At 36.3% G+C, this 21,618-nt stretch overlaps 1 protein-coding gene and 1 long non-coding RNA gene across 2 annotated transcripts; one reads left to right on the forward strand and one right to left on the reverse strand.

Annotated features, from left to right (window-relative positions):
- Positions 1–5,075: 5,075 nt before the first annotated feature.
- LOC110681618 lies at positions 5,076–6,473 on the reverse strand. The gene has a single exon (XM_021857772.1). It carries the CDS (start codon positions 6,471–6,473, stop codon positions 5,076–5,078), a length of 1,398 nt encoding a protein of 465 aa, XP_021713464.1.
- Positions 6,474–14,130: 7,657 nt separating this feature from the next.
- On the forward strand, positions 14,131–21,399 carry LOC110740321. Its single transcript, XR_002515029.1, has 6 exons — positions 14,131–14,699; positions 14,965–15,017; positions 15,228–15,351; positions 16,346–16,366; positions 17,514–19,123; positions 21,256–21,399. It is a non-coding gene; the product is annotated as an uncharacterized LOC110740321 (long non-coding RNA).
- Positions 21,400–21,618: the final 219 nt, after the last annotated feature.

The raw sequence follows: 21,618 nt of genomic DNA on the forward strand, positions 1-21,618 counted from the left end.
AAGTGTTCAATGTTCAAATGTTCTAGTTGGAGGTTAATCAAAGGAAAGGAAAAAATAAGAGCCCAGCTTCAATGAAAAATTCAAGTTTTGAAATAAAGTTTGTTTATTCACTCCACTTCTTTATTATTATATCTTATGAGTGAAATTGTAAGTGTTGGGATTGTTTATTATGATTGGAGTATATTTGGTTGGTGTTAGAGTTGGTTATGTAGGAGATGTTGATCATTATTTATTTTGATCATGGGTTTTTGATGTGTCTATTTTATATAGTATTTTACCCTCGTCCCTTGGTCGTAATTAGTAGTGTTTTTGGCTCTTTAGAGCCACTTTTATTACTAATTGGTGTTTTCCAGTGTTTTCGTAGATTTGGTTGACTTTTGCAGGGATTTATGCTTTTGGAGTATTTTCCCGAGATATTTTGGAGCAATCACGAACATTGGAGAAGCACGACTAGATTCTATAGCCCAGGGCCGGTTAGAGCCATCGAACCGGTGATTAAGGGCTCCGTATAGGTGATACCGGGGCATTTGGACCGAGTATTCAAGACCGGAAGAGGAAACCCAGATTGGCCCGAAGAATTGGAGCCCAATCGTAGTCCAAATAGTGGCCCAAGAGAGCCGCCCCGGCAACGGCGCCAAAATTTGATAGGCCGTCGTCGAGCCTACCAAAGATAATGATTCCTATCTTGGTCTCACGAACAATAGTAAGGGTAAGAAAGGGTCGAACCCAAGAGAGGCGTTGAATCAACCACCGAGTACTACCGTTTAAATAAGCTAAATGAATTCTAAATTGGGTTGGTTTTGAGTAACTTCTTCTAATTCAACTCAACTAAAGCTAAGAGGAGATTAACAATATTAAGAGGAATCTAGGGCTCGGGTTATACCACTTAATTTCATCACAAATCACAATTAGCCTGCAACAATCAAGGTAAATTAATGGGACAAATTAGGGGAAGTCATCTAAAGCACCCAACTACTCTCTCAAGCTAGAGGGATTACTTGAATCGTGAATACAACCTACTCTCGTGGTTACATAGCATAAAACAAGTGTTAAAGCATAATCACGATGACATAAACATTCCCTTGACCGGTAATCCCTATTCTCATGGCATTTCGGGTCAATTAAGCATAAGGGAGCTAACTCAAGTTCATCTCTCGATCCTTCGTTGAGAAAGCTTGGATAAATAGTTCTAGAATGGTCATATACAAGAACTAAGCAATTAAACCACTTAAGCTCAACTAATCATCATCCCACAACAACCAAATTAGCACATGCAACAAGTAATTAGTGACTACATTGAGGGTTTTACCCAAACCCTAGAATTTAGACTACTCACAATCCATGGAGGTTAAAGCAATTAGAGGTTTCAAGCAATTCATGAACAAGTTCAAACTAAGGATTAAGCTAATTAACAATCTAAGCATGTAAGAATTAAGCAAGTAATCAACAACAAAGTAAAGAGAAGTAGAAAAGATGAGTAAGAAATGGTTACTATGAAGCTTCAAAGTGAGCAACAATGGTGGATTTTGTCTTCTACAATGATTGAATTTGAATGCTTCCAAGCTAAAAATTAAGAACTAACTAATGATTTGAGAATTTAATGTTCTAAGACTACAAACTAAGAGGAAAGCTCTAAAAAAACTGCATCCCCGTACAAATGAGCTCTAAAGGGGTATTTATATGACCCCCAAATAAAAAGGACGGAGAAAACAAGGAAGGAGTTCGACTGCAGGTCTGCACGGACGTGCCAGATTTGGCACGGACGTGCAAGGCTAAGCACGGCCGTGCCAAGTTTGGCACGGACGTGCAGGAGGGCCAAAATGGAGGCAGAAGCTTCTGCCAAGGTCTGCACGGACGTGCAGCTTTTGGCACGGACGTGCAGCTTTTGGCACGGACGTGCAGACTTGCACGGACGTGCTATCATCTTGCACGTCCGTGCAAGATGCCCTGCCTAGACTGCTTAACTTTGGGAAGCTGTAACTTCTACGTTTCTTGTCGGAAATGGACTTGTGACCAGTCGTTGGAAAGCTCTTGAGACGAACTTTAATCTTCAATTTGAATCGCTTCAAAAGGTTGATAAGTCAAAAGTTGTGGTTGGTTGAAGTTGACGCTTACGCAAACGACCTTTCAAGGTTCTCCAAAAGCTTTTCATTTCCCTTTAAGGCATTCCTCCTTCTTCCTCCATGGCTCTATCAACCAAGCTTGCCCTTATCCTTGCTCACTCATGCTTGATCATGTCCATAGTGCTAAAAATAGCTACATTACATCAAAAACACAAACAACCGGTGAAGCATGGATGGTACAAAATTTGCATAAAAATAGGATAAAAAATGAACTTTGATGTCGATTAATAACGAAAACAAGGTTCAAAAGTACCCTAAAATCATGCCAAATAACAAGTTATCAAATCCCCCCAAGCTAAGCTTTTTCTCGTCCTCGAGCAAAACAAACATGTCGAATCAAAGGAGGAAAACGACTTGCTAACATCAATCCAAGGAAAGGCAACAAGGAGGAAGCATAAATACACAAATCCGCATGGTGACAGCCATCATCACTTTTAGCACAAGTGAGAAGCAATTTAAACCTCTAAGTCGCCTTAGAGGACGAGTTTTTATCTCGTGAGGGTTTCCATTGAGCTTAACCCACAACTCACACAAACCACAACAAAACTATCAAACTACACAAGTTCCGATGTTATTATCACCCAAGTCAACTCATCGAGATATAAATCGCAAGCAAGACAAATGAGCGACTTTCAAGAATTACCAATCATACAAATGTGCACATGAGTTGGGGGTAAAGAGGAGGACTAAGCATGATTGCACTAGGATACTTCTTTAGACCTTTTACTAGTTCATTAGAGCACACCTAGATATTCCAAAGTTTCAACAAGCCCTTTTTCGGTTATAAAATCTCAAAATGCTAGTCCACTTACCAAAATGCACACCCAAGGCCTCTTAACTACACTCTAACTCGGGAATTTCATAAGAAACAATGATGTAAACAAGGTGTGGGAGGCATCCACTAGTGGACCTCTAAAGAAGAAAATTTTGATAATTTTCGAGAGTTTCCCTTTTTATTCATTGTTCTATGCTCTTCTTTTCTTCTTTTTTTTTTCAACTTTCAATGCTCTCGCCTCTTTTAACTGTGAGCGGCTCTTTCTTTTATTAAGAACATGTGACTTATTATGCCACTTATTACACATGATAAAAATATAACCAATTCCCTAATAGAGTTTCATTTCGGGGAGGAAATGAGGCACATTAAGGGCACAAGGGACCGCAATTCAATTCAAACGTATCCTACTTGAGCGAATAAGACAATATCCTATACTAGGTGTGCAATTGAGCATTCATTGGCTTTCATTTCATATACACTAATGCAATCAAGATTAATAGACCTCTAAATGACCCCATCTCTTGCATACACCCTTCTAAGAGAACTAGTACTCATCGCTCAAGAGTCAAGCAAGAAAAACATATAAGCATTGTCATTTGAGTCTCAACCTTGGGCAAATTTTATTTTATTTTTTCATTTTTCAATTTTTTCATCATTTTTTTTTGAAGATAAAGCGAAAATATTCAAATTACTAACTAGAGAGGGAACACTAATATTCACATGACAAGAGGTTTGGATTTCAAGGAAGCTAAATTGGATTAAGGGCCTTGGATATTAGGGAAATGAAACAACCAAAACAAACGCAACCAAACAAACCAACATGTCAAGAAGGCATGCAAATGACTCCCCCCAAGTTATCATAAACATTGTCCTCAATGTTAAGCAATAAAAGCTCATAAAAAAAAGAGAAAGAAGACTAACTCAAGGATCGAGTCTTTTTCGACGCTTGAACCTCCTTGGTACCTTTGTTTCTGTTGGTTGTTGTTGGAAGACATGCACTTTGTGCTGTTTTTTTTTTTCTTCTTTTGTTTTTTTCTTTTTTTTTTTCTTTTTTTCTTAAGTTAATCCACTACAAAAATATTCGGGTTGCCTTCCGACAGCGCTTCTTTAACGTCACTAGCTTGACGACATTGCGCTATCCAAAATTAGGGAGGGTCAAGGCACACCTTTTTGACCCATCTCATTGTTCCCACACACTTGCCATTTTCCTTAGGCAAAATAATCACATTGCTATCATCACTAGAAATGCAACCAAACAACTTGTCCATCAACTTGATCTTGTTTTTCTTTTTCTTCTTGGCCCTCTCTTGCTTTTTCACCTCCGGAGCATGAGTCAATTCATCTTGTGACTCCTCCATGTCTTCTTTCAAAATATTAACCAAAACATCAACCCGATGAACTTGTTTAACCATAGGGTCATTCAATGTTTCCGGAAACGATAAAGAGATTCTTTCATCCCCAACATGTAAGGTAAGGCGCCCTTGTTTCATATCAATATTAACACCCGCGGATTTCAAAAAGGGCCTACCTAATATGAGAGGAATTTTGAAATCCTCATCTATCTCCATGATTACAAAATCACAAGGCACAAGAACCTTCCCCACTTGAATTGGGATGTCCTTCAAGACTCCCAATGGGACTTTAACCGAGCGGTCGGCTAGTTGGATTGACATTTTGGTGGGGCTAATCTCCCCAAGATTTAATCTTTTTGCCATAGAGAGAGGCATAAGGCTAACACTAGCCCCAAGATCACACAAAGAATTTGTTGATTCAAGATCTCCAACCTTAACCGGTATAGAAAAACTACCGGGGTCACCAAACTTCTCGGGAAGCTCATTTTGAGGAATAGCACTTATCTCCGTTGGAAGAGAGATAGAATCACTCTCCTCAAGCCTACTCTTGTTAGAAAGAATATTTTTCAAAAACTTTGCATATTTAGGCATTTGAGACAAAGCATGGAGAAGTGGAATGTTTGATTGAAGTCCTTCCATTTCATCAAGGAACTTAGAAAGTTTCTCATTTAGCTTCTTCTCTATCATTCTATGAGGGAATGGAATATGAGGCTCATATGCTCTTAATGGAGCTTGACTCTTCACTTCTCCCTCATCTCTCTTTGAGGCACCCTCATCACTCATTTTTGACCTTCCTCTCGCCTCCTCACTCACTTAATTTTCAAACTAATTTTCATCTACCCAACTATCTCCCTCATCTCCCTTTTTGGCAACATTTTCTCTCATAATTGGAGTTTCATACCCCCCTTCCATAATCAAGGTGATTGATTTCGCTTGCTCTTTTGGATTCATTACCGTTGTGCTTGGAAATTGACCACCGGGGTTAGAGGTGCACCCAACTTGTTGTGCAATTTGAGATAATTGATTTTCAATCATCTTGTTGTGTGCTTGGAGTTGTTGAATGGAGCTACTAACTTCCCCATTGATCTTGATTTGTTTGGTCATGAAGGTTTCCAAAAAGGATTCAATGTTGGATTTTGGAGGAGGAGGGGCTTGATTGTATTGGGGTCTTTGTTGGACATTGTCTCTTTGATTGGGGTGGCGATAGGGAGCTTGTTGTTGATGAGGGGGTTGATTGTAAGGAGGAGCTTGGTTGTAATTGATTTGAGGAGGGGGAGCTTGATTGGGTTGTTTCCACCCAAAATTTGGATGTTGTTTCCAACCTTGGTTAAAAGTTTGGGAGTAAGGATCATTCCTACCAAGTGAAGCCACATGCTCCGTTGTAGTGTTGCAATAGGATGCCAAGTGGTCATTTCCTCCACAAGTCTCACAAGACATGACTTGAGGGGAGGTGTTACCGGGCACATTGTTCACTTGATCTAGCTTTCGAGCTAACATATCAACCTTTGAAGCAATAAGATCTATTGCTTCAAGATCATTCTTACCGCCCTTCTTGGGTTGACCTTGCCTTTTATCACCTCCATAAGCATAATGCTTAGCCACTTCCTCAATCATTTTGTAGGCCTCGTCAACCGATAGCTTTTTAAGGCTACCTCCGGCTCCCGAATCAAGGTTGGCCCTTGAGGTAGGAGTAAGACCATCATAGAAGCTTTGCACTATGATCCATGAGGTGAAACCGTGGTGAGGGCATGCTCTAGTATAATCTTTGAACCGCTCCCATGCTTCACTCAAAGTTTCATCAACCTCTTGGTTGAAGTTTGTGATCTTCCGTCTTAATTCAGCGGTTTTCTCGGGAGGGCAATACTTCCCAAGAAAAGCTATAGTCACCTCATCCCAAGTACTCAACGATCCCTCTTCAACCGTTCTCAACCAATGCTTTGCTTTGTCTCGAAGGGAGAATTGAAACATGTGCATCCGAATAAACTCTACCGAAATGTTGTTTTGCTTGATAGTTGTACACAATTCAAGAAAGTTGTCCAAATGAGCAAAAGGACACTCATAAGGACTACCCCCAAATTGATCGCTTTGAATCATGCGGATGAGTTGAGGTGAAAGCTCAAAGTTGTTTGTATTCGTGGTGGGAAGACGTATGCCACTCCGAAGTTGGAATGCGTTGAAGTGGTCATAGTCTCTTAACAATGGTTGAGGAGGATTCTCTCCCATGTTATCTTCTTCGTTAGCTCCAAAAACCTCTTCCGAATCGGAATCCGAATATACAATGGAAAACTCGGGTGTGCCTTGCAAGAGTCTCCTCACGTTTCTCAAAGTCCTATTTAGCTCTGGATCAACGGGAATAAGCGGTGATTGCTTACTCTTTCGTGTCATGCAAAGTCAAACAAAGCTAAGAAAAACGTAAGCAATGACTATCGCAAGTTAAACACACATAAACAAAAATTAAGGTAAGAAAACTACTATACATATACACACATCTAGTCTCATTCAACAATAATACATTCAATGTGACTTTGCCTCCCCGGCAACGGCGCCAAAATTTGATAGGCCGTCGTCGAGCCTACCAAAGATAATGATTCCTATCTTGGTCTCACGAACAATAGTAAGGGTAAGAAAGGGTCGAACCCAAGAGAGGCGTTGAATCAACCACCGAGTACTACCGTTTAAATAAGCTAAATGAATTCTAAATTGGGTTGGTTTTGAGTAACTTCTAATTCAACTCAACTAAAGCTAAGAGGAGATTAACAATATTAAGAGGAATCTAGGGCTCGGGTTATACCACTTAATTTCATCACAAATCACAATTAGCCTGCAACAATCAAGGTAAATTAATGGGACAAATTAGGGGAAGTCATCTAAAGCACCCAACTACTCTCTCAAGCTAGAGGGATTACTTGAATCGTGAATACAACCTACTCTCGTGGTTACATAGCATAAAACAAGTGTTAAAGCATAATCACGATGACATAAACATTCCCTTGACCGGTAATCCCTATTCTCATGGCATTTCGGGTCAATTAAGCATAAGGGAGCTAACTCAAGTTCATCTCTCGATCCTTCGTTGAGAAAGCTTGGATAAATAGTTCTAGAATGGTCATATACAAGAACTAAGCAATTAAACCACTTAAGCTCAACTAATCATCATCCCACAACAACCAAATTAGCACATGCAACAAGTAATTAGTGACTACATTGAGGGTTTTACCCAAACCCTAGAATTTAGACTACTCACAATCCATGGAGGTTAAAGCAATTAGAGGTTTCAAGCAATTCATGAACAAGTTCAAACTAAGGATTAAGCTAATTAACAATCTAAGCATGTAAGAATTAAGCAAGTAATCAACAACAAAGTAAAGAGAAGTAGAAAAGATGAGTAAGAAATGGTTACTATGAAGCTTCAAAGTGAGCAACAATGGTGGATTTTGTCTTCTACAATGATTGAATTTGAATGCTTCCAAGCTAAAAATTAAGAACTAACTAATGATTTGAGAATTTAATGTTCTAAGACTACAAACTAAGAGGAAAGCTCTAAAAAAACTGCATCCCCGTACAAATGAGCTCTAAAGGGGTATTTATATGACCCCCAAATAAAAAGGACGGAGAAAACAAGGAAGGAGTTCGACTGCAGGTCTGCACGGACGTGCCAGATTTGGCACGGACGTGCAAGGCTAAGCACGGCCGTGCCAAGTTTGGCACGGACGTGCAGGAGGGCCAAAATGGAGGCAGAAGCTTCTGCCAAGGTCTGCACGGACGTGCAGCTTTTGGCACGGACGTGCAGCTTTTGGCACGGACGTGCTATCATCTTGCACGTCCGTGCAAGATGCCCTGCCTAGACTGCTTAACTTTGGGAAGCTGTAACTTCTACGTTTCTTGTCGGAAATGGACTTGTGACCAGTCGTTGGAAAGCTCTTGAGATAAACTTTAATCTCCAATTTGAATCGCTTCAAAAGGTTGATAAGATCAAAAGTTATGGTTGGTTGAAGTTGACGCTTACGCAAACGACCTTTCAAGGTTCTCCAAAAGCTTTTCATTTCCCTTTAAGGCATTCCTCCTTCTTCCTCCATGGCTCTATCAACCAAGCTTGCCCTTATCCTTGCTCACTCATGCTTGATCATGTCCATAGTGCTAAAAATAGCTACATTACATCAAAAACACAAACAACCGGTGAAGCATGGATGGTACAAATTTTGCATAAAAATAGGATAAAAAATGAACTTTGATGTCGATTAATAACGAAAAAAAGGTTCAAAAGTACCCTAAAATCATTCCAAATAACAAGTTATCACCGGCCGGGCGCGAGATTATTATTGGAGAAGTAAAAAGGCGCGCCCGATCGGGCGCTTGTATTGATTAGGAGACGATTAACGTCGTTTTAGTTTGTTTTAACTTAGGATTTGTACGGAGTATAAATACTCCTCGGTAATACATTTTTAGGACTCTTCTTCCAATCTCTCTTTCTCTCTCTTTCCTTTTACTCTTTCTTTAATCTCTTAATTGTTCTCTTAGATTTTCTTTCTCTTAAACCTTTGTTCTTAATCTACTCTTAATTCCAGATTTATTTTGGTAACGATTCCTCTTCTCTTAATCTTAGTTGTTTATTTCATTCCTTTAATTATGTCTTATTTTATTGCTTTGATTAGTTTAGTTTTTACCATGTGTGAGTAGTTTTATTTCTAGGGTTTATGGGGATCCATAAATAATATGAAGGGGTAATTTGTTGTTGTTAATTATCAATGCTAGATTAATTTCCTATCGATTGATTTAATGCTCTGTGACTAGATTAGGCCTATCTTTTATGCATGAGTTTGACAATATTGATTCGAGATTCGAGAGATGAGAATTGATGTTTAGGTCTAGTTTCAATAGGCAGATTAATTTATAAATGGTTAAGTCAAGAATCGAGAGATGAGATTTAATACCACTAGATTAATTCTGTGATTGTAATACGTAGCGAAAGCCCTTTACAATCTGGTTAATTGATGCATTGATGATTGACTATCATTGGTTCTTGGTATTGCATGATAATTTCTTATTGAATTGTTTTAACGCTTTACAATTACGGCTTGTAAAAGTATAGCAATATTGAATTGATGAATCGAGCAGATGTTAATTTGATATTAAAGGCTATTTTCAATAAGAACTTAGATTTAGTAAATTGCGAGAGCCTGTTAGATCTATGTTGATTAATAAATTGCGAGAGCCTGTTAATCATGTTATTTATGCAATGTCAATGATTGATTACTATGTTTTACCCTGGAGTATTATTTATTGGTGAACCTATGCCCTATATCCTTTTATATATTGTTTTCTCCCTATTCTCAATCTTCGTAGTTTAGTTTCTTATTCAAATATAAATATTGGTTACTTCATAATCTAGATTATTTTAGTTAATTAGGAATAGAAAGACTTGTTTCCCTGTGGAGATCGACCTTACTTCCCTATATGAATGTGAAAGTGTTGTTTATCAATGCAAGTTATGATATGACATATTTCGAGTCGACTAGTAGGTTGAGCGTTCATTGTTTTATACACACGAGAGTGTGAGTTGGGAGGGCATTGTTCACATAAAGGGGTTGGTTGGAGAGCGATCGAGTACATCTTTTACTCGCCACATAAATGAGAGTTGAGTGTGTGAGCACTAGTCTTGAATTCTATATGCTCTTGTGGTTTGCTCTATTTGACAATTGTTAGGGAAGAAAGGTAATTGGATGGAATTGATTGGTTGATTTTGAAGCATGTTTATTTGATTTACCCTGAATTGTCTGTGCTTGATTTTTACTTTTTGGGGTGAAGCATATTTATTTATTCATTGATGAGATCTTTGCTTAGGGACAAGCAAAGGTTTGGCTTGGGGGAGTTTGATGTATCTACTTTATATAGTATTTTACCCCCGTCCCTTGGTCATAATTAGTAGTGTTTTTGGCTCTTTAGAGCCACTTTTATTACTAATTGGTGTTTTCTAGTGTTTTCGTAAATTTGGTTGACTTTTGTAGGGATTTGCACTTTTGGAGAATTTTCCCGAGATATTATGGAGCAATTACGAGCACTGGAGAAACACGACCAGTTTTTATAGCCCAGGGTCGGTTAGAGCCATCGAACCGGTGATTAAGGGCTCGGTATATCTGATACCGGGGCATTTCGACTGAGTATTCAAGACCTGAAGAGGAAACCCAAATTGGCCCGAAGAATTGGAGCCCAATTGTAGTCCAATTAGTGGCCCAAAAGAGTCGCCCAGCCAAAAAGGTTGGCGCCCGGAGGCGCGTCCGGCCGGGCGAGGGAAGCAAAGGTCGGCGCCCGAAGACGGGCCCGGCCGGGCGCGAGAAGCGTACCTGATGAGCAAAAAGGCGCGCTCGATCGGGCGCGTGTTATTATTAGGAGTTAATTTTTGACGTTTAAGTTTGTTTTAGTTTAGGATTCTTACGGAGTATAAATACTTCTCCGTAAAACGAGTTTAGAAACTTTTTTTTACTCTCTTCTTTACTCTCTTAATTATTTTCTTAGATTTTCTCTCTCTACTTAGCTTTTAGATTAGTTTTCTCTCTCTTATACTTTGTTCTTAATCTATTCTTAATTCCAGATTTGTTTGGTAACAATTTCTTTTCTCCTAATATTAGTTATTTATTTTATTCTTTTGATCATGTCTTGTTTTATTGCTTTGATTAATTTAGTTTTTATTATGTGTGAGTAGTTCTATTTCTATGGTTTATGGGGATCCATAAATAATATGAAGGGGTAATTTATTGTTGTTAATTGTCAATGCTAGATTAATTTCCTATTAATTGAATTAATGCTCTGTGACTAGATTTGCGCAAATCTTTTATGCATGAGTTTAACAATATTGATTCGAGATTCGACAGATGAGAATTAATGTTTAGGTCTAGTTTCAATAGGCAGGTTAATTTATAAATGGTTAAGTCGAGATTCGAAAGATAAGATTTAATACCGGTAAATTAATTGTGTGATTGTAATACGTAGCGAAAGCCCGTTATGATCTGATTAATGTATGCATTGATGAATGATTATTATATTCTACCCTGGAATATTATTTATTGGTGAACTTATGCCCTAGGTCCTTTTATTCATTGTTTTCTCCCTACTCTTAATCTTCGTAGTTTAGTTTCATATTCAAATTTATATATTGGTTACTTCATAATTTAGATTATATTAGTTAATTAGGAATAGAAAGACTCGTTTCTCTGTGGATTCGACCCTACTTCCCTATCTACATTAGTTAGAGGATTTAGGAATTACTTTTGATTTGGGGATATGACTTTACACTGTCAGTGGTCGTGGAGAGTGAAGGAGCAGGGGAGGGTGGGTGGTGGTCGTGGCGCCGACACCGGTCTGGACGATTATCAGTGCTCTAGGGGAAGATGTTGGCTGGCCGTGGGTGGGTAGGTACGGGTTGTCGCTGGCTTGTTTTGGTTTTCTTTTTTTTTAATCTTTAAATTTATTTTTTTTATTTTTTTTTAATTTTAACCTATCATGATGTCACACGTGTGCAACTAATCACAAGTCAACAAAATTTAACTTTTCAACCGGTTCCAAGTCATTTGGGTGCAATAGAAATCAATCCCATACAAGATGGGAGTGATAGTAAATGATCGAAAGTAGGGATTATTATTGGCGGACGAGGCAAAGTTGCTTGGGATTAACGTGGACAATTTTTCCTACTTTTAAATGTAAATATTTTTAGTTACATGTGAAATTGGAAAAATTGTTGGGAATAATCCCACCTTTGGGGCATCCGCGAAAAATAATCCCACCTTTGTACCCAATCCATTCATAATGGTCCCAATTGGTCATGTAACCTGTTATAACAAGTTACTAGATACGTGTCGGCCAGTGATTGGTCAAAAAAATAATTAAAAAGTTTTAATTTTTGTAAGAAAAAAATAAAAATAAAAATTAATTTATTAACTAAAAACCCCAACCACCCTCCCCGCCACCTGTTCCGGTTGTCCTTGCTGCCGAACTCCCCTGTTGTAACACCCTAGAAATCTCTTTCTTTTAAAATACGTGTTTTGCCCTGTTTAAAACTTTAAATAGGAAAATCTAAGATATTACCGCCACCGTGAAAACGGGTAAAGCAACTATCAAAGACACATAGCGGAAGACTCTTCTTTAAAATATTTTAAAAAGACTCAACTAAAAAAGTCATTCACGAAAGTAAAGTCAAACCAAAGTAAAACAAAGTCGAACCTACAACTTGGAACCATTGTAGGCCCTTAACAAACAATCCAATTTAAAAACTTTATGCTAGTCTCGCAATAGAAATATCATAATATAAATAAAAGCAATAACACACAATAACTTATGGAAACTAGCATGATTCGCTCTTCACTCATGTCCATCATGAATATGCTTCATCACCTGAAAAGCTTCTTTCTACTTGTTTCCACTACTAACGCGGGTTAAGACTAGGTCGTTGAAACTAATCCTCGGTCAAAACTAAATTTGTAAACACTTAACCAACCCAAATACTAGTATAGAGGCAAGTCAAGGGTCGAACCCAAGAGAATGGAGGGAAGTTAACTATTGTTAAAGTTAAGATATCTCGAAACGTAAGAAGGAATGTAGGTTGTCTAAATCAACTAAACAAACAAGCAAACACAAAGTAAATCAATATATCAAACATTAGGGAATTAGGATCCACATATACTTGCAATGAGTACACACTAATTGGGCTGGAGATTGATTAATTCGAGTATTGCAAGGGAAGATAGACAATGCAATCAAAAGAGCTCGACAAGCTATCTCCTAGAGGTCAAACTAGCGCCAACTACATAAGACTCTACTAGGAACGTCACAGGCCAAACTTAAGCGATAAATGTGAGCTACAAATCAATGGTCTGTATCAATGTAGACACACAATGCAATCTAGCATGAAGAACAAGGTTGATCACTCCTTCCAATCCATACACATGCACAAAATCAATCAACCAATTAAATCACAATGCTAAATCAATCAAAAACCTCCCAATTAGCTAATAATCCATCACTAATACATGCTTCACCACATCCCTAGCAAGCAAACTACTCACAATCCATTAAAGAAATAAAAAACAAAGTTATGCAATTCATCAAATTCATCAACATCATTCCAATTAAATTAATTCAATCAAACAATCAATAACCTTGGACAATCAACAAAACAATTGAAATCATATTGAATTAAAGTAAAGGAGATTGTTACAAACTTGATTAAATCAAAGGAAACGTACTTGAATTCAAACCAATTGCAACTTTCATCAATCACCAATCACCAATCACCAATCATCAATCTTTAATGTTTCTCTTGCTACAAAATCTAAAATCTAGAAATTATCTCTTTGAGAAAATCAAACCTAATTCTAATTCTAAGCTCTCTAATTCCTCCTTCTCTCTCAAAAAATTCATTCTTACTCTCAAAATAGAAGAAAAGTCTATATATAGTAAAAGTAACAAAGAGAAATTAGTTAGATCGTCCAAAATAGACCTATACAGGCGCGGTCCTCTTCAAGAGAATGCGCGGTCACACAAAACTGAGTACGGAACAGGGAGAGCAGGTGGCGCGCTCGCGCCTGGGAACAGGGCAGCCCTCTTCACCATCACTTTGATGTTCCTCGTGCGCTCCACTCGATGCTCTTGATAAACACGGGACATGGCAGACCCAAAATCACCTCGATGGTGGGTTCAACACGAGAATTCGTGCCCCCACGGCTTGAATGCATGGCCTAAGGTCAAATGGAACTTGTACTTCTCCATGCTTGAGCTTCAAATGGAGAACATTAGGTATCCTAATCAATGCCAAACTTGGGAAGGGGTCTTGGGAATCTTTGGATAACGAACTTAACTTGAAAGATTAAAGAAAACAAACAAATAAAAGGGAAAAAGACAAAAAAACCAAGAAATGCATGAAAATGGAAAAACAACTAAGTAAAGTGTAAACTAAAGAAATCTTCAACTCTTTAAAAAGTCCCCAAGCACCCTACTGTAGCACCAAACTTACTCCTAAATTTACTGTTCCTTAGGAATAGGGAAATACCGCCTTTTCCCTTTGCCCCCCTTCCTGGAGCACCAAAATTCCAGCGGTAGGATTGTCATTTTGATTTCCTTCGTTGCTTTGTCCCCTTTCTCTTTCCCAGGATCGTGCTTCCATCTTTCTCTTTCTCTCTCTAAAATCAAACTTTCAAGCTTACTTTCTCTCTCATTTTCTTCTGGAATCATCATCTCCAAATTTCTTCAATTCACTTGTTATTGATCACCGTTGCCATCCCCTTTCCCTCTTTCCATGGATTGCCCTAGGATTTTTGAACGGTGGGTGAAGGGCGGTGGTGGTAGCGGTTGTTTCAGATTTCCAGCTGTTGTTTCATATTTCTAACGGTGGTGGTAGCGGTGGTTTCATGTCCGATTACTTTTGTAGAGCTTCAAAAGCTAACCCAGATGCTTCAAGAGGTTTGTGAGCTAATTTTTACTGAAACTCTTAAAATCGCTGTTTGTTTTGGAACTGGTTAATTTGTTCGTGTTTTCGTATTTAATTGCTACTTTTGTGCTAATTTTTGCTGTACTATGTTTGATTTTCAATTTTTGTTAGTTTTAGGGTTTAAGATTCCAATATATGTCCTGGATTATATTTTGAGGGCAGATTAATCTTGGGCTTTTAAGTTCAGTTTTGGCTCATGTGTTTATGAATTTTGATTTCATGTTTGTGGGTTGGCAGAATCACCAGTAGAATTCTTTGCAGAGAAGAAGAATATTGTTGGAGTTGACAATGTAAGTCCCAAGCTCACTTTTTCAAGCACATACAATAGTGATTTTATCCCCAATTGGAAGATCTGGGTTTTTTAAGCACATACAATTCTTTTTTTCATCTTTTTTTTATTGCGTTTGATTAGCCTTCTTTAATTCTTCGATTATATAATATATGTTTTTTATTGTTCAATTTATTTGATTATTTCTACTGAAATTAACAATTATTTTCAGTTGGGTGTTAATGATTCTGCAAATTATCACCTGGGTATAATCTGATAAGGCTCAATTATCATGGAGATCGGTTTTAATGGCAGACTTGCGGGATTTGAAATTCATGGGTTTTACACCATGGAAGGTACTGTAAGTGTAGACACCCATTTGTGTCTCCCCAAAACCAAACCCAGTGATGAGTACCTTTCGCGTCGAATCATCATCGAATGAAGTGAAAGTGTGGAAAGTTTAGTGTTGCGGATAGTTTTAATCTCATTTCTCTCCTCTCTGTTTTTGAAAACTTATTTTAATAAAACAGCCAATCCAGTTTGGTTGGTCCATGATATGGGTCCAATAATAGTGTAGTTGTATGGGGCTTAACAAGAGCTTTCCAACGATATATTATAAGCCCAATTCCGATGAATATTGAGGAAGTTATGGCCGATTTACTAAACTGGGTCTGGTTTGAGCCTTATATGCGGCCCAATGATCTAAGGGAGGGCCTTAATAAGATTTATCATTTCTAATGCAATTAGGAATGGTTTTATTCTTCTAGATTCTTCTAGAAGGTTCTTTTCATTCCTAATTCAATTAGCATTGATAAATTGACTTTTGTTGACTTTTCAGAGTTTTAATTAAAATCAAAGAGCATTTTTGAGGGAAATATGATTTTATCCTCCTGTACGACAATTTTTATCTGATTTTAGGAAAACGCATAATTTTCCAGATCAGCGCCAAATGCCAGCTGTAGCACCTGGCGCCAACAGCCAGCTTTGGCGCTAGTTCAGTTTTACGTGCGCCAAAACTCTGTTTTGATATTTTATCTTTTTGGCTGATTTTCTCTATAAATAACGTATTAAAAACTCCGTTTTCATTCACCTACAACCAGTTTTCAATTCTCTCATTCTCTTTAATCATTCACCATCTTTCTTTCTCCCTTTTTCTACACTAGCTTTTAAATACAAAATTCCGCATTCATTAGATCTAGAAACACCTAGCCATATTCGAAGTTGCCTTCGCCCTAGACGTGAAAGGTTTAATTTATGAGGATTTGGTCCCAAATCTCTATTTCAATTATTTAATTTAATTGTTTTGTTTTATTTTCCTTGAAGTTACTAACGTGTGTATTTTGTTACTAGAAAGAGGTACGAGGCATCAAAGTAAGTACTTTAATTGTTTTATTGATGTTATGATGTAGAGTTCATGCTTAGATTGTTATTTATGATTCCTAGTATCATGTCTAGGGTAATTTTAATATCAAGTATGATTAAAAGTATGATGCCTTTTATGTTCTTCCTAATATTTATTTTTGTTAGTATCATGTTAGGGTTAAAGCTTTGATTTTTATTGCTTAGTGACATGGTAGGGTTTGTTATTAATCTTGTTAGTATCATGCCTAGGATCTTGCTATGCTTTAACATGATTATTATTATTAATATGATTGTTATTATAATGATTATTATTATGATTATACTTTATGATTTATGATTAATAATTGTTATAATTTGTGATGATTATAATTTATTTTTATTTTTATGATTATGATTATTATTATGTTGCTTGATAGTTATTGTTATTGCTTGATCACGCCTTTATGCATGTTTAAAGGGAATTGGTACTTGTAATCACGCTTAATAAGATATTAATAATCTTGTTTAGGGTTAATTATGATTATAATTTCGAGTGATCGCCAATAATAGATTTTTTTGTGCATTAAATTCAACCAACATAGATAAACAGGTTTAGAGTTAATCCTAATGATTGCATGTTAGTCAAAAAGCGCACATGAATACGATCAGAATAAAATAGAAGCATATTATTAGGGCAGGTTCAATCTCTTTTAGGTTGGATTTGTACCTTTATCCCCGAACCCTTATTTGGTTCAAGACCTTATGGAGTTGACGATCTCTTGGATCATTAAAGGGTGTAACCTTCACCCTGTGAACGGTTTACAAGTTCCTAAAACTTGTTGGCGACTCTTTTGCTCTATCTTCTTCCCTTTTGGACGCCACCGTACTTTAGTGTATGATCACAGTGGGGTTCAAGCTAGGGGATTAATGCTTGAAATTATTCCCTACAGTAAGAGATTTTTTTTTATCCATTTCTTTGCTGCTTTCAAGATGATGTCATTTTTTTTATTTAATTTTATAATTTTTTGGTTTTATTTTATTGCTATAAACTTTTGAAAGTTTTGATTTCTGTTATTATCCCTCTTTATTTATTTATTTTAATTATAAAGTTAAATTGATTTGAATATATAATTAATTTTGGTGTGATCATTTACTGTATTTGCATATATTGCTGAAGATTATATTGGGTTGGTTTCGGAATATTGTAGCTGTTCTTGCTATTGGTGTTTTGCAAGGAGACTGTATTGTTATTTTTACTGAAAATCGTTTGATGGAAAAAAGAATTCGATGATTTGAAGATGTCGAGATGATGAAATTTTAGGTTCAGGTTGTTTTAGAATTACTGAAAGTTTGATGGCAAAGGTAGATTTTTTATGTTTGAATTTGATGAACAAGACTAGAGAAGACAATTGGTTATGTATGAGGTTAAAATTTCTTTGAAAGCTAGGATTCGATGAGAATCGTATCACTTATGCTTCTTAAAACATATATTATGAGGTTGTGTTGATCAAATAGCGCAGATTAAAGCATATATTATGAGGTTGTGTTGATCAAATAGAGGAATGAATATGCTTTGTGCCCTATCTCTCATTCTCCTCCATTGAAGCGTACTTTAATTTCTCTGTTTAAATGGCTTGTGCCTTTGTAAGCTTTCTCTCCTCTATTGAAGGAGGTTTTGAGGTAAGATGTTTTTCTTAATTAGTGAATATAGATTAATAATCTAGGGTTAAACGTTGATTAATACCAATAATGAGGCAAGGAGAGGTCATGGGAGTTTCCCAAAGACCGTTTTGCCCCTCTCCTTAGATGACTATTGTTTACGGTGGTTATCTTTCGCAGGTGATTTATCCGGACACTGTTAAAACGGTCCTCAAACAATCTGTCTAGAACCTTAGCTGCTTTATCTGTCTCTGTGATCTGTGACTGTGCAACTCTGCTGAATGCCTGACTGTAGGCTTCTTGATCTTCTAACCACAAAATACACCAACCATTATGGGCTGTGATGAGTGTACACCATTCAAAGTAGTCAAATTTAATATGGAGAATTCTTTGAGGTTATGGGTGTTTTTTTTTCATTTGGCTTGGAAGAAATATCAATTGTTGGTTTATTTTATACGATGTATTATTTTTATTTTGTGGTTTGGTTCAGTTAGACTTTGGAAATTATTTGGCCCAATCTGATTGATGAGTCAAATCATGAAATTTGGCCGGAAAATATTTTTTAAGTCTGAACTAATAATTATATATTATACCCTAATTTTTTTTTATATATTTTTTATTTTTTTTAATAAATATTATGGGTTTAAAGATTTAAGTTACAAGGATGAAGGATTGAAATCATCAAAATATTGATCAAATGGTTCTCTTACAGCATCCCAAATTCGTTTGAATATGCAACAAGTAAATGCAAAATAATACTACGATTCTTGGTACGCAGAGTACATTGGAGTAAGGTATGCTAATGCTTGTGATTTTGTATTGGATGTTTCTCGTTTTTAGTAATGTTACTCATCCAAATATAATTCGCCTTTTTGTAGCCATTGAGGTTGAGATTATTATTGTAGCCATCCCAATATTAATGTCCATGTTGATTAATTATGTCTGTCAGACCCGAGATTGATGCTTGTTGGCAATTATAGGCCTCTATTCATATATCTTGCAGTATGTGACAGAGAAAAGTGATAGGTCATGATTATTTGTTTTGCTGAGACGTTTGATGTGACGTCATATTCCTCTCTCTCTCCTTTCCTTCCACCGGTTGATGTGACGTCAGTCCCTATATCTCAGGTGATCAGTCCTTTCTCCTGCGTACTTGATTTAACTGTTTGGATCAGAGGTTTGCGAAGGCATTGGGTGCTACATGATATTTCAAGACAACAATAAGATAAACGTTTAGACCTTGAGCAAATAAAACATCCCTTAGCTCATAAATTAGAGATGTTTTCTTTGTTCAGTTGATACTTCTTTATCTTCCATTATGTTAAAGAGCTGATTAGGTGTGAATAGAGGTCACTAATCCGTATATAGCTTTAGCATTTTAGTATTGACTCATTACCATAGCAATTAGGATTTGAATAATTAGGAATCCTTTACTTAATTCGTAGGAGAAGAGAGAGAGAGAGAGAGACTGAGAGAGTAAGAGGGGGGCTGGGTGAAAAAGGGCTAGGGGGAAAGAGATATATAAGGGTCGGAAGAGAAAATATATAGAGCAATAAAGAAAAAGCATGGCTAATAGAGAGAAAGAAAGAGATACAGTATAAAGAGAAAGATAGGTCGAAGGAAAAAGAAATAAAGGGAGGTTTGAAAAAAGAGGGAAAACTAATTAAGCTACTAATTGTGAGAAGAAAATAGAAATAAGTTTAATTGTTGGATTTTGGATTGGCAGAATTTTGTTTTGCAAATAGGAAGTGTGGCAGAATGTAATATATTTGAGTCTATGCTTTGGTCATTGTTATTATTGGTAAAACAAATATTAAGGTGCTCAAATAATTTAGTCAATTATGATATATTAGATTTGGAGATGAATGAATCTTTTATAGGTAGTTTTCTTATCATTCTAATTTAGATGATTTGTCATATCTGCTACATTAGATTTCTCTTTATTGTCATTGTTCTTATATTCATCAGAATCACTTAGAGAAGTCCATTCGTATTCGGTAAAGTGTTGCATCAAGATTTAAACTTCTCTTATGTCTGCTGTGTGTGAATTGGGGTCAGTAATCCGTATATAGATTTAGCATGTTAGTATTGACTCATTATCACAACAATTGGGATTTGAATAATTGGGAATCCTTTACGATTTGAATAATTGGGAATCCTTTACTTAATCCATAGGAGAAGAGAGAGAGAGGGGGGGGGGGGGGGGGAAGGGGCTGGGTGAAAAAGGGCTTGGGGGGAAAGAGAAATATATATATAGGAGTCGGAAGAGAAAATATATAGAGCAATAAAGAAAAAGCGTGGCTAATAGGGAGAAAGAAAGAGATATAGTGATAAAAAGAAAGATAGGTCGGAGGAAAAAGAAATAAAGGGAGGTTTGAAAAAGAAACAGGCAGTAAACACTCTCAAATCCTCTCTAAATGACGAAGGATGTTGCACAACATCACCCTAGCTTACCAAAAGGAGTAGCAAGTATAATTTCAACTCTAAGCCAGAACTTTCCTCCATTTGACTTAAATCTAATGGATTGTAAAGTAATACACTTCATTGAATTATACTGATTATCCAATGTATTCAAAATAGTTAATAAGAATATACAGTATGCTTGAAGATGTTTGAATCAACGAAAGAGATTCGAATATTTGAATCAGGAACAAGTGTTCACATTCCAATTGTTGCTCTAACAGCACACACAATTCGTAAGTAGCCAAATGTACAAGGTTGTCTTGAGATCAAGTGCTTGTCTGCTTGAAAAAATGTGTATAGGTGGATCCAAGTCTTCTATGTAAGAATCAAAAGGCTAAATTTTGTGTGTGGTGCTGATATAACCAGGCTTTGGGGTATAAAATAAAATTTTAAAAAAGAGAGAAAAAGAGGTAATACCTTACTAACTTTAGTGCTCTTATAATTATAAACTGGTTCACAAGTTCTAGAATCTAGAGCTTTTTTTTTTTACTTTAGCCGATAGCTTTTTATTTCTTTTTTATTTTGAATATTGTTAATGTGTGTAGATGCTGTTTTTCGAAACTTGCTTTCATTTTAGAATTTGGAAAAGCAATGTCTTACTTCTTTATGGAAATAAATAACGACAAATAATTTTGGATATCCAGTTGTAGTAAAAGCTAACATCATATCTTAATTGTTCAGTAACAACTTAGTGGTTGTTGAAATATGTCTTAAGCCATTTTTAAGGTAAACGATTAGAGTTTCTTAATGTATATTGTGGCTACTTAAAGATTAATTGCGTCTTTGTAATATTTCAGGTTTTTCTACACAGCTGCATTCTTCTACCGACTTAATTGAGCAACTACAAGATTTCAATGGTAGAAATTTGGTTATTTATTTATAGCCAATTTGAAAAATTGAGGAAATTTTGTAAGTAACATATGCCATCAGTAATCTAAATAACTTACATAAATTTTCAATTTTTCTTTAAATTTTCAATAAATTTTTATTTTTTAAAAACCTTATTATGTAAGTTATTAAAAATTAATCCTGTTTCTCATTCGTTGAACATTTAGATAAGATTCTTAATATTAGAAGATATTTTTTTTAAAAAAATATATATAAAAATTTTAAAGAAAAAATACATATATAGGCTATCAATCAGCTTTAAGTTTCAACTA

This window comes from Chenopodium quinoa, unplaced genomic scaffold (assembly GCF_001683475.1).
Source record: "Chenopodium quinoa cultivar QQ74 unplaced genomic scaffold, ASM168347v1, whole genome shotgun sequence".
NCBI classification, from domain to species: Eukaryota; Viridiplantae; Streptophyta; class Magnoliopsida; order Caryophyllales; family Amaranthaceae; genus Chenopodium; species Chenopodium quinoa.